General features: G+C 45.6%; 1 protein-coding gene across 2 annotated transcripts in view; it reads right to left on the bottom strand.

Annotated features, from left to right (window-relative positions):
- Positions 1-9317, bottom strand: part of NOLC1 (nucleolar and coiled-body phosphoprotein 1) — a 33772-nt gene extending 24455 nt beyond the window's left edge. For both annotated transcript variants that reach the window (XM_066600523.1, XM_066600524.1), the window contains exons 1-4: positions 9124-9317; positions 4303-4358; positions 2853-2971; positions 1229-1344 (exon numbers count right to left, since the gene is read on the bottom strand). In XM_066600523.1, the coding sequence (XP_066456620.1) occupies positions 1229-1344; positions 2853-2971; positions 4303-4358; positions 9124-9234 (402 nt within the window). In that variant the 5' untranslated portion in view covers positions 9235-9317. The remainder of the gene's footprint in view (positions 1-1228; positions 1345-2852; positions 2972-4302; positions 4359-9123) is intronic.
- Positions 9318-13992: the final 4675 nt, after the last annotated feature.

Below are 13992 nucleotides of genomic sequence, written 5' to 3'. Positions count from 1 at the left end.
GAGTCAGGACGAGCCGCCTCTCCACTGCGCATGCGCAGCACTCAGGAGTCCAGCCAGGACGGTCGGGCCGCCCACAGCAAGCACTGCTTGTGACGTGGCGCCCGTTCGTCCACCTCGGAAGTGGCTGATGGACGGAGCAGAGCAGGAAGTGGTCATTTTGATCGCTCCAGCTCTGCTTCTAGAAGCCACAGAAGATGATGACTGACGGAGGGGACATGTCTGACGATCGGTCCTGGCCAGGCAAGGTAAGTAAAAAAATTTTTCTCATGTCAGAACCCCTTTAAAGGCTCGTTCACTTGGGCGTATTTACACGGTGTATCAGGTGTGCAAATTTAATATCAATTAGTTAGTTCACATGAGTATATCTGTTCAAGTGATTTGCAAACGCGTGAAAAAAATACACGGCATGACATTTATTTATACATTACACTTCACAATAGACTGTTGAGATGAACAGACGGGCACAAATATGCAGGAAACCTGCGTATTTGCGCATCAATTCAATGTCTGCCTGCATACGCAAATGCGCAGTGCATCTGTGCACATGAAAACATATCGGAGTGCCCGAAAAACACGGGCATGATCCCCCATAATGGCCCCGGTAGTAATTGTCCCCTATATTGCCACCTGTAGTAATAGTGACCACCCATAGTAGTCCCAGGGATGCTGCCCTTGCCAGGCAGCATCCCTACAAGCTTTACACTCACCCCGCCTGCGACCCCTGACCTCTCACCTTGTGCCAGACATCAGTAGTCACAGACTCTGCACTGCACCGCCAGACCACAGCTGTAGGCAGGGTAGTATCACCCGCCAGGTTACACCGGGGTCGGAGCGAAAGCTCCGGGTTTGTTGTCTAAACCTGGATGCACCTAGGTAGGTCTTTAAGCAAACCACATCCAGAAAGTACTGAATACAAAGATCTTTCTCCATTTCAAACATAAAATCCTAAGAAGTCCCACCAAACTAAGATTTGTTGAAAACCTCCCAAATGTTAGGCTACTTTCAAACAGTTCAGGTTTGATCAGTTTTTTTTTTACATCTGTATTCTTTAGCTAAAACTGGGAAAATTCCGAAAACACAGGATACGTACAAATGTTTTTACATCCCATAGTGATTTTATTCTGTATAAACACTAAGAAAAATATTGTATTAAAAAGGCCTAAGACTTGCGTAAAAGTAAATTTTTTTTATGCTTTGATTGAACCAATGTAATAAATTTTTAACATACCGGAGGAGCTTTCTTAGCTTCTTCTTCTGAGTCAGAGTCATCACTGGAGTCTTCGCTGCTGCTCTTGGCTTTCTTTGGTGGAGGCGCCTTGGCTACGGGCTTTTTGCTTTCTGTAACTGTTAAAATGTAGTTTACAGGAATTAAACCTCTCCATTCTGTAGGTACAAGGTTTCAGCTATTTGAGCATTAAATATGAAAACTTAAAATTTCTCAGCTTACTGCCTTATGTCCACAGGCGGATATTTGCTGCGGAATCCGGAGCAGGTGTTCCGCTTCGGATTGCGCAGCAATAACCCTCACAGCACAGTTTCCCCTCACAGATGAAAAATCGCAACATGCTCTATTCCTGCACAGAGAGCTGTGGATTCCGCAGAAAAAGCAGGAGTTTGAAAAAAAATAATAAAAAAATTCTGTACTGCGTATGTGTGCTGGATAGCACTACCGCAGGCCAGAACTTTCGAGACACTGACAGGTGGATTCCCTACGCGGAATCTGTGCATGCCCATGGCCACGAGTCCTTAATTGTAAGGCCTCCCTCACACAGGGCATTTGCAGAAACGCGTTTTTCAACGCTGTGTTTACTGCAGGTTCCGCCCCATTTCAGCAGTGCTGGCATACTTTAGGCCAGTGTTTTGGCTACGTTTTCAGCTCGGCTGAAAACGCAGCCAAGGATGCTGAAAAGAAAAAAAAGGAATACTCACCTAGCCGCTGCAGTCCGGGTCGCGACCACAAGTCTCTGCCGCTGATCCGGGCTTCCCCTGCACTCCCAAGTCTATTGCCGTAGGCCAGGTTTAAGAACCCCGCCTCCAGCAATAGAGTGCTGTGATTGGTTGTCGGCGCTGGCTTGATGCCCAATCACAGCCCTTCATTGACTGTCTCAGCCAATCAGCGCTGGCAGGAGTCGGAGAAGCCCGGATAAGCGGCAGAGACCAGCGGCCGTGACCCAGACTGCAGCGGCTAGTTCAGTATTGCTTTCTTTTTTTCCTCTAACTAGCTGGGACAGATTTTCGGGGTAGGGCTTCTATTGCAAGCCCTCACCCCGAAAATCGGCAAGTGGTCAACGCTGCCAAAAACGCGGCACCAAGTGTTGCTGCGTTTTTAGCAGTGCTGAAGCCGCTGCCCATTCATTTTAATGGGCGACGCAGGGCTGAAAACGCCCCAAAATAGAACATGCATCGCTGTCAAAGCGCAGCGTTGGAAGGCGCTGCGTTTTCAGCCCTGTGTGAGCAGCCCCATTGAAATGAATGGGAGCCTTGTATAGCGTTTAGCCCTGGGCTGAAAAGGCAGCGTTAAACGCTGTACAAAACGCCCTGTGTGAGGGAGGCCTAACTATACTTTTAAACTCTTAACAGGTCACAGGTAAAAAGTTTTAATGGGTCAGGGTCTGGGTGCTGAAAGTCCCACTGATCACAAAAAAAAAAAAGCTGCAGCAGCTTGGTTGAGCGCAGTTTCTGCACGTTACCTGAAAATGGGCTCAAGCAGAGTAAGTGAAGGGAAGAGCACTTCTGCTACTTCATTCTAGTGATCAGTGGGGGTCTCCGCACTCGGACCTTCGACTATCAAAACTTTTGACGTGTCCCTATGACAAAGTATGAATTATGCACTACACCAATCTCATATTTACCCTTTTTCTTTGCAGGAGGCTCATCTTCGCTTGAGCTCTCATCACTGCTGGATTCCTTTGTAGATGTCTTAGCAGGCATACCATTGACAGGATGTTTCCTTTTCTTCGAATCTGGGGACCTGAAATTATGTCTCATGCTTCATAAAAAATATACAATAAACATATAAATAATTCAAACCAGACACACAGAGGTAAAGGTCATCCCGCAATACTGCAAACAGAAATCAATACCTGGGCGTTAGCAAAAGATTGACAAAATAATCGCGTGAATATAAAGTACAATATACCGTATTTTCTTGACTGTAAGGTCGGCTTCACACGGCCGAAAAAAATCGTGCGAGGTTTATGTTTTGAGACGCACAAATATAAACGATTCTTTTGAATGGGGTCACACACATGAGCGATGTTTACCTGTGATGCAAGAAACAAGTTGCGGCAAGTTCTATCTGGCTGCGTGATCTCGCATTGCAGCCCTATTTTCAATGAGGCCAGGGGCAGCAGCAGAGCCGGCCTTGTTGAAAGCAATGGGAGAACTCTGCAATCCTCTGCTGCGGCTGTGACAGCTACATGGGAGGATCCCTTCATCCCCGAAGTGATGCGAGGCTATTTTCACATGAAGGCACCTCATATCCACGGGCTTTCACATGGCGGGAAGCGTGATATGGGGGCAGGATTCACGGTCCCAAATCGTGCTCGCCCATGTGAAACAGGTGTAAGACGCACATTTTTTCTCCAGAAAATGGAGATAAGATCTGTGTGTCTTATCTTGTGAATGGACCTTTAAAGGCCCTTTCATGCAGAACAGAAAAAAAAAAAGTTTCAAACGAGCATAAGAATCATCGCTGGCTCGTTAATCGTTCAGTTGAAATACCAACAGCATTGCCCGATTGGCTAGCCTGCCTGTGTACATAACAATGGGAAGCGGCCCGAATAGTACAAGTCCTGCCAGTATACTGCGGCTCCATATTGTTCATAGACAGACAGGTTGTATAGTAGAGAACCAGTGTGATATTCCAGGTACAACTACACCAATCCTCCTATAATATTCTGCATTACAGTAAAGCCCACCAAGTCCCCAGAACAATGCGTCGGTCTCATCTGTTACATTTTGGCACATCATTTGGTTTGAAATCTTTATTCCTTGCCGTTTTCTAACTAAAACTTAGGTGCATCTTATAGTCTGAAAAATACCGTAATAAGTAACATGGGAAAGAGTGTATTTAAAAAAAAAAGCAATATATTGATACACATCAAATACTAAGAGGGCGTATATTTGTGAACACCATTATTTTACATTTAGTACAGTATCTCCAATGTGATTTTATGGGGTGTGTTTTTCACCTGCCCAATTTGGATTTTATAAAACCAGCATTCTGTAAGTACTGTAGTTTTTGACAAGTGAATTGTCTAAACAAAGAGGGACAAAAAAAAGTAGATAAAAATAACTCACTTTATCCAATCGCTGTAAATATCGACAAGCGTCGCCGGGTTCGTGTCTTGTTTCTTCTATTGTAAGTGGGGGGGGGGAAAAAGTGGTAAATTAAAGAAGAAAATCAGTAACACTCCCAAGTTCCCCCCGTACGGCCATGGGGACTGCTATCCATCATGCTCCTACAAAGTACATGTAGACCAACACCACGAAGGGAAAGAAGGCAACACTGGGTGGAATATATCTACACATTTGCACCAAAAATCAGGTGGAAAAACAAATTTTGGTGCATGCATGTGCAAAAGGTTGTGTCTTTTTTCAAGTTTACACTGCAGTTGCCATTTTTGGGGAAAGTGTCAGAGACTTAGAGGAAGTGGTAAAGCCTCCAGCAGATCTACTATAATTTACATCAGAAACCGGAGTAAAGTGGTGTATGCCTCTTAGGTTTGGCACATCTTACTCTAACGAGTGCCGTAAGATTGCCGATTTCCCCCCTTTGACTTCTACATCTGTAACCCACAAGCCATGCAACAAGCTAAACATATTAGTTCACTACTTTACCTATTTTAGCTAGAGTCTCCCTTTAAGGACCCTTTAATTGCTGCATGGCAAATCAAGCAGAAACGAAGTCCAACTTGTAGCATCTCAACCTGAGTTTAATGTCATGCGTTGGTCACTAGATCCTTGCAGATGGGGTATTGGCGTCAGGAAGGAATTTTTTTTCCCCATTAGGTTGAAACTGATCCCCCGGCGCTTGTTTCATGCGTGCCAGAGGATCGGCAAGTGTTTACATCCATTTTAATGGGAAACCTCGCACGGCATGCAATGTGTTTGTCTCATTGAAAACAACGTGTGATGCGTTCCGAGGGACATGGAAAAAGTAATGTAGCGATTTTTTAACCTTGCAGCAGCATCACTTGTGTATGACTTCTTTCGTTCAAAAATATTTTATTCGTTTCTTTTCAATAGAAAACATACATTTGTCTTACATGTACCGCTGAGAGATAACATGTGTTAGTGAGAATTGATAAACTACAATAAACTCTTTCTGTGACAAATTCGGGCTGTATGACTTCTTTCAAAAGAAGGGAGTTCATATTCACGCAAGTTTTGTGCATCTCGCAAAACACGAAATTTGCGCTTGTCTAAATGTTAGCTCAAGGTCGACTCAGCCTTCTAAGGTCAGTAAAATGGGCAGTCAGCTTCCTGGGGGGGGGGGGGGGGGGGAGGAGGTAATAACCAACCTGAAAGCGCTGTAGAACACGTTGGCGCTATAAAGATAACCAATTTATTTTTTACGCAGCCTAACAATGGCAAAAATGGGCTTCTACCTCATCTCTGGATCACCACTGCAGGATAATAGCATGAACTGGGCGGATGTCTTCAGCCTTAACCATTTTCAATCCATTTTTGGACTGAGGGTTTCCTAGGGGGGCTTTCTGCAGTTATACAATGGCGCCATCTGCTGGCTAAAGCCGTAACTACATGATGGGACGCATCAGCAGTGTGAGCAGCTGGAAGAATAGCATAACGACCCCGTTACACGTGCAGAGTGTTTACAGAGTCCTGCCGCCAGCTCACGGACTCTTCGCTCAGCGCTTCACCTTTTACGTATATATACCAGGTAGGTCATAATGGCTCATTTTAGATGTTAATTTGCACTTTTTTCTTATCCGTTTTGGGAAGTATTGAGAAAGGTGTACGGCCTCTAAACAGAAGGTAGTTTATGCCAGATTTATTATGTGCACTACAAGAAACTCCACACTCCACACTCGCACATAGCAGGTGGAGAATTGGTTTTTCACGACGAGCAAGTAAAAACTACGCTGCAAATTTAGTGGTATGCATCCTTATCCCGGGCGCCATGAACGCACTTGTATTGTGTATTACGCACGCATAATAAGTGGTGAGCGGCCTCAATGACAGTACACTGATTTATATTGTTCCACTAACACTTACGTACATTTATTGCATATATGAAGTGTGTAAAGGAAAAAAAAAAAACGCCCATTGAAAATCACAGCATTTTTACAGCGATTTTGAGCGTGGCTTTTGAACACAGGTCAGTGTTTGACAGCGCTTTTTAACGCACCCCATCATTGTGATGTGTGTATTAAAACGCGCTAAAATAGACAGCGCTTGAAAATCAAGGGTGTCCCCATTGAAATCAATGGCGTCATTGTACCATAGGGATCGGAACACTGCGCTAATCGTGATAAAAAGCGGCGTGTGCGAGAGTGGCCTTACTCTATTCCCAAAAGTGTCATTTCTGATCCGTACAGCCCGTATACCGGAGGACCACTTTGTTACAGATGTCAGTCCTTTCATGATTGGGGCTGCCCAGTACAGAAATTAGACAACTACCAGCTTTGTGGGGTTTCTCTAACAAAACATGTTCCAAGAACAGTGTGACCATGGGAAAATATTCAGTGTAGGAGGATTTTGCGGACGACTCGTTGACTCAAGCTGTCAGAGCAGGATGTGAGCGGTCAACAAACTGCAGCCGAATACAACCGCGGTGCAGCAGCCGGTGGGTCTCAATGGTCGTACCAGCACAAGGATAGGATAGAACTGTAGGGGGTTCGCGCCATTGCTGTCTACGAGAAGCAGGACTGCCTGGGGCAAAAACATCATCTGGTCAGGTAAATCCAGATTTCTGTTGCCCCGTATTGATAGATCAAAATTTGGCGCAAGCAGCATAGACTGAGAACCCTTCCTGTTAGATGGGTAGAGTAATGCATTTTCTTGGCGTTCCCTGGATCCTCTGATCCTTGTGGATGAACACCCAAAGTGCGGCGGTTGTGAAGGCGAATGGTGGTCCAACACACTACTAGACACGTAGCCACTGAGTACACGCAGGTTTAGCGCTGTTTAGATCTGTGTCAGAGGATCCATTTATAGCTCCCGGCGCAGATCCAGCATATAGTGTCAGACCACAAAGTCATGCAAGCAGGACTTCATCCGGTAAATATGGCGGTTGGGTGCAGGAACCAGACGAACCCCATTATAGTCAATAGGGTCCATTCTGGTTCCATTAGGAGTCCAGTGGATTTGGTTTTCCTGTTGGGGCTCCTGCACATTTGCATTTTTATTGCGTTTTTTTTTTTCACGTGATTGTCAATGGGATTTTCTAACGTTAAAAATGCATCACAAATTGGTGTTTTGCAATTTTTATGCGAGGCGTTAACATTAGAAAGTCCCATTGACAATCAGGTGGAAAAAGACGAAACGATATTGCGTGAAAAAAAAAAAACGCGCAAGAAAGACGCAAGTGTGCAGGAGCCCTTATGGAGACAGAAAATAGACTCCCTAAGGTAGGCTGCACACGACTGGAATTGAATTGCAGAATCCACAATTGTTACTCGCACGGACAATCTGTGGTATTCCGCACACATTTAAAAAGATAAGAACAGCGCATGTGCGCTCCGATGAGCGGATAGCGATTTCCACAAGCGAATAAAAATAAATAAAAATCTTATGTTCTATTTTTGTGCAGACTCCACACGGACGGCTTCCACTTTAGTCAATGGAAGCCGTCCAGCCCGCAGTTCATCCGCAACTGACATCGCGGATAGGCCGAGGACACCTGCGTCATTGCTTAGCGACAGCATTGGAAAAACAAATATATTAAAAAAAAAAATGTCAAAATCTGTATAGCACATGACCAACGGCGAGCATATGAAGGTACGCGGGTCTCCAGACGCAATCAGTACCGCAATGTGAACTTCGGCTGCTTTCACATCTGCGTCGCGGGTTCTGTTTCCTGCTCAGTTATGGACACAAGAATCCCCTGAGCAGATCCGTCTCATAACTGACTCCAACGGCTCTGCTTGGTTTCCGTTCCGCTGAGGCCGGATGACGAGCGCTGCCTGCAGGACTCTTTTCCAATATTTTATGCCAGATCTCTGTAGAACCGCCAGAGGTGTAAGCGCGGATGTGAAGGCCGCCTATGCCCCCCTCACACGGGGGTTGTACTCGGGCAGAGCTGCTTCGTGTAGCGTCCGTCTGCGTTGTTACTGCACTTTTAGAGCAAGCAAAGCAAACCGATGACGTCACCACTTCCTCTGACATAGAAGACTGCGATCGAAAACGCACAACGGCGTACAAAGTGTCCTACCGCGTTTTTGACAGCGTTGAAAATACTCCCCATTCATTTCAATGGGTGAAACATAACGATCAAAAGGAAACCCCGGGAAATAGAGCAGATGGCGCTAGAACTCTGGTCTGACAGGCCCGGTGTAATAAGCGGGGGTTAGCACGGCATGTGAAACACCGCAATCAATGCTGGAAAAAAACAACCCGAGGGATCACATGACCGCACGCACAAAACTCTGCGTGGATCATTCAGCGGCTTAACAGTCCGTGGAGCCGTCTGCCGTCACGCATGGCAGCACGTGACAGCGGATCTGACGCATGCGGGCCGCGCAGTGTGACTGTTTTGTAATTCACCGCTGTGCTTCGGAGTGGAGTTATGTATCCAACGTCACCCCTACGGAACATATTACGGACAGACGGCGGTAAACACGCTGACTCGCGGTGTGATAGAGCATGCTGCCATCAGTTTCACACACGCAGCGACACGCTGAGGTGAATGCAGCAATGAAAACCCATTTACGTTCATCAGCGCCATTCACACACACCAAAATCAGGGGGTGTGAATGAGCCCCACACCACACGGCTACATCAGACTGGTCAGAACACGTCCAACCCCCCCAATAGTAACACAGAGACCAAGGAGAGGGGTGAGCGGCGCTCAGCTCCAGTGCTGCCCCCACAGGTGACGTGCCTCCATGCTCTCCCAGGATCGGGCTACCCGCTCACGCCGGTATTTCCGACACTCACCACTCCGGTCGCCTTCGTAAACTCTTTTGCTGCATTTGTAAACTGATTGTCGGACAGAAACCGCAGGATGTGAGGGAAGAGATCGCTGGGCACCACTCGCTGATCCGCCATGCTTTCACCTCAGACCTAGAACACGCCGCTTCACAGCGATCACGTGGAGCACAGAAGAGAGCGACCAGCAGCTTGGCGCAGGACAATGACGTCACCGGAAAGGGGAAGACCGCGTGTGAAGAGGCGGGGCTCTCCCGCTGACGTGTGGAGACAGTGTGCAGTAAAGCTGTGGGGCGGGCCACTCCATTGTGGGCGTGTCCTCTGTCCGCACTCTACACACGCCTCCTGAGGGCGGAGTCACACGGCTGTGTTTGCGCGCGCTAAGCACAGACTAGAACCCATTGAGTTTAATGGAATCTTCTTATAAACGTGTTTTGTGCTCTATTTTCTTGCGTTTTGCGCAGCCGCAAAAGTCTAAAGGGGGGGGGGGGGGGCGATACAATACTATATATGAGAAGTGAATGAGTGTATTTGGCGCAAACACGGAGCGTATTTTTGAGTGTGCTGCTCGGAGTCACCGCCCCCTGATTTAAAAGGCCAATTAGCCTAACGGGGTGCTGGTGATCATGGGTATGTGCTGCGTTTAGCGCACATCTCATAGACCTCAATGGGGCGCAAACACGCACAAGATATGGGACCGGACCTATTTTTTGCCCCTGCAAAAATAACGCGTCCAAAAAAAAAAGAGAATGTATCCATTGAAATCAATGGGTTCTCTAATCCATACTGTGCACACTGGAGTTTCCCGCAAGCAAAAACGCATCATATCACGCTCATGTGTAGAAACCCCAAAACACCGCCGCCACTTGCAATTTTTCTTGCGCGTGTTTATCGCGTGATTATTTTTTTAGCGCGAAACTCAATGGCGCTTCATAATGTTAAAAGTGCATTGCATCACAACGTGCCTTGCAATAAAAAGGAGGGAAACGTGAGAGATAAAAAAAAAAATCGCACATCGCAGAAAGATAGAGCGAGCCATGATTTTTTTCCTCTTGCAACATCACATCAGAGAAAACATCCCAAATGTGAAGGAAACCATTGAAAAGCTTGGGTTTCATCATTTAGCATTTTTTATCACTCTCGCTAACTGTGAAAATCGTGCGGTTCGCTTGCCATTATTAATGAGCCCTCTGGGTGATCTCACGCGGGCGAGAAAATCGTGCGATGTGAGGCTGAATAAAACAAGAAGATTATGAAACCAATGATTTTCAATGATTTCCTTCCCATTAGCGATGGTTTCACTCATGCGTTGTGGCGAGAGCAAAAAATTGCGACATGCTCTATCTTTCTGTGATGTGCGATTTTTTTTATCTCCCATGTTTCCCTATGGAGCCTGATTTTTATCACAACGCACAAGCTTGCGTTGCAATTTTAACATCCGAAAGTCCTGTTGACTTCCAAGCTAAAAAATTGCAACAAAATCTTATGAGAAAATCGCGAGCGGCAATGATGCTTTTGCGAGAAAAATGAGAGCTGACGCTCAAAAATTGCCGGAAAAAGACACAATTTTGCTGGGATTTTTTTCGGCAAAATCGCGATCGCCCGTGTGTAACTAGCTTCAGGATGGTGTCACACGACTGTACGCACAACTACTTTCGCCACTGGAGAGCATATTTGCGCGTGAACGAGGTTTTTTTTTTTGTTCCTTCTCTGGCTGTTCACACTCTACGCTACAGAGCGAGCGAGTTTGAAAAAAACAGGAAGATACGGCAAGTCCTATCTTTCCTCGGCCGTACTATTAACTGATGAAGAATACGCCCGTGTGACGGCGCCCTGTGGGCTATCTCTTCTGGCGCGTAAGAATTGCCAAGCGAGAAGCACGCTTGTGAAAACAAAACTATTGAAATCAATGGCTTCGCTTCGTCATAGGATGGTTATAAGGCCCGGAAGTAGTAGAGCCACTACGTATCTGTTTTTGGATGCATTGGAACGACTGAACATAAGTCTTCTGGTGCATCAGAAATCCGCATTGACGGATCAGTTAGAAAGCACATCACACTGGGCCTATAAATCACCCTGGGACCCTGGGTCTGATTTGTGTGTTCACGTGTACTATTCTGGTCTGCATCATGGACAAGATTCGGGCGTGTAATGTCCATTGCCTGCGGGTGTCGGACAGCACACGGACGTGTTTGTGTGCCGTCCGATGTAAGTCGCACCTAAACCAACGCTGCCTGCACGTTAATCCAGCAGTTGACGCACCTTTTCTGACTTTGAGCTTCGGATTTCTACTGCCTGTTTGGCTAATCTCTCTTGCCCTATCCTCATTCATTCCTTCTCCTCTACATTATAACTAGTGACATATAGGGAATTTACTAGTAATTATTAGGACATCATAGTACCCTGTTTCCCTGAAAATAAGACATAGCATGATTTTTCCAGATTTTTTGAGGATGCAAAATGATTTTTCAGGCTTTTTGAGGATGCTTGAAATATAAGCCCCACTCCAAAATTAAGCCCTGCTAACAGTTAATTAAAACGTCAATTTAAATAGTGTCTGACTCCCACACATTACACGCACAGCTCTACTACATGGTACATCCATTTTGATCACCACACATCACACACACAGCTCTACTACATCCATCCTGGCCCCACACATCACACACACAGTTCTGCTGCATCCTGATTCACACACACAGCTGTGCTACATGGTATATCCATTATGATCCCCACACCTCACACATACAGCTCTATTACATCAATCTTAATCCCCACACAAGACAAACACAATTTGGCTCCTCCCACAGCAGTGACATAACCACAGGTCCTTTAGCCCACAGGATCTCTGTGGTGGAGGTAGGTCGGTATCTTCTGTCAGGACCGCTGAGTTGTGTCTGAGATAATAACAGTTTAGTTGTATTCTCATTTTGTTATTTTTGTCCTCCCCTTTTCTAGAGTCCTTACTGTGTTGTTCTTCTGTCGGTCAGGCTCTGTGTTTTGTATATACTATAGGACCTGCAATGACGTCACTAGGGGGCAGAGCACGAGAAGAACCCACATACAGTACTTTATATCAAACTGCAGAATGGCTCCTCTTACAGCAGTGACGTCACCGCAGATCTTTCAGCTTCTGTCAGGACTGCTAAGTTGCATCTGAAATAATAGCGGTTTAGTTGTATTCTCATTTTGTTATTTTTGTCCTCCCCTTTTCAAGAGCCCTAACTTTGTTTTTCTTTTGTCGGTCAGGCTTTGTGTTTTATATATGTTGTAGGACCTTCGATAATGTCACCAGGGGTGGAGCATGAGAAGCACTCACATACGAACTGACAAGTGGTCGTTACTAGTTTGATTTAAACTTTAGCCATGGGTTGCTCTTTTTGGGGCGGGTGCTCCATTTTCTTGGCAAGTCCAGTCTCGGCAGACCATGGACAAGACCATAGGCTTTATCTCAGTTTTTACCACCCTCAGTTGTGTTGTTTTATACGTCTAGCAACCTAGAAACACCCCCCACCGTTCCCCTGTTTTTTTTTCTAAATTGTCTTTATTAAACAGGTTATGACAAACATTTAACATTCCAGCGAATTTGCAGGGTTTTTTCTTTGCGTGTCTATGAGTTGTCTCAACCTGCATTTTTTATGTTAATTATATAAAACATAACAAAACAAAACATTAAATCAAATAAGTTTCATACATTAAATCAAAGTTTTGACCCATTATGACCATGAATGTTTTTTTCTTTTTTTTTTTTTGGTCTACTGACCAGTGTGTTGAAGATCTTCAAAATTTATGGAGGCCCCACACGGCTACGGCACGGTCTGTGTTTCACCCTAGATAGGTGTGTCTCCTATTGCCACCTGTTCCTGGAACCAGCAAGTATAGTAGAAGCAGTTTCTCAATCTATCTTTTACCCTTTGTGGTAGTAATTGAATGAAGCTCCCCCAGGTTTCAAAGAAGGCTTGTACCATCTTTTCTTTAAAAAGTGATGTTTCTGCCCAGTCCATTTGAAACAGGAACGCTAGCTTGTCCAGGAACAGTCTGAATGGGGGCCCTGTTGGTTGTATCCATGTCTGTAAGATGGCTTTTGGTCCCGCTGCTGCTATGAAGTGTTGTAATTTTCTAACACCTCTTGAGCACCGATATGTTTCAGGATCTAAATAGCCAAATATTGCCCATGTTGGCTCTTGTGGGCAAAAGTTCGTCAGGTGTGTTTTTGTGTACTTGCCTATTCGTGTCCAGAACTCCTGTATTAAGGGGCATGTCCATAAGCTGTGATATAAGTTTCCGTGGGGTGCCTGACATTTAAAACAGTTTGAGGTATCGTAGATTCCTATGTGGAATCCTCTGCTTGGGGTTAGGTACGACCTATGAGCGATTTGCAATCTCATCTCTAGGAACCTAGCCGATGGTAGGTACCTGTGTGCCAAGGTCAGAGATTTCGTTATCAGTGTCGGTGTGAAGTCGGGGTTATCCATGGCCCATTTGCCCACCCCCGGCTCAGTGTCCTCCTGCTCTCTCATATCTCTTATTGCCCTGTACAGCTTGGAAATCATGCCCCGTGGACCTGTTTTCCTGGTCATCCAAGTGTTGCCTGTTTGTGTCCAATCGGGTTCTTGGAATCGTGGTATGAGTTCTGTAATGTAATGTCTGACTTGTAGGTATGAGAATAGTGGAATTTGGAGTTCAGGGTTTTTTTGTTTCATTTCGTCGTGTGTTAAAACTCGTCGTTCCCTTATGTGTAATAGTTTATCTATTGTGTGTATTCCTTGGGCCTCCCATTCCACAAATATGTTATGGGGGTTACCGTCTTGGAAGTTGGGGTTATTCATTAGTGACAAATATGGTGATGCTTGTGGCGATGTTTGACTATCTTTACGC

Source organism: Eleutherodactylus coqui, chromosome 4 (genome assembly GCF_035609145.1).
Source record: "Eleutherodactylus coqui strain aEleCoq1 chromosome 4, aEleCoq1.hap1, whole genome shotgun sequence".
NCBI lineage: Eukaryota > Metazoa > Chordata > Amphibia > Anura > Eleutherodactylidae > Eleutherodactylus > Eleutherodactylus coqui.
This window is presented reverse-complemented; position numbering and strand designations above follow the sequence as displayed.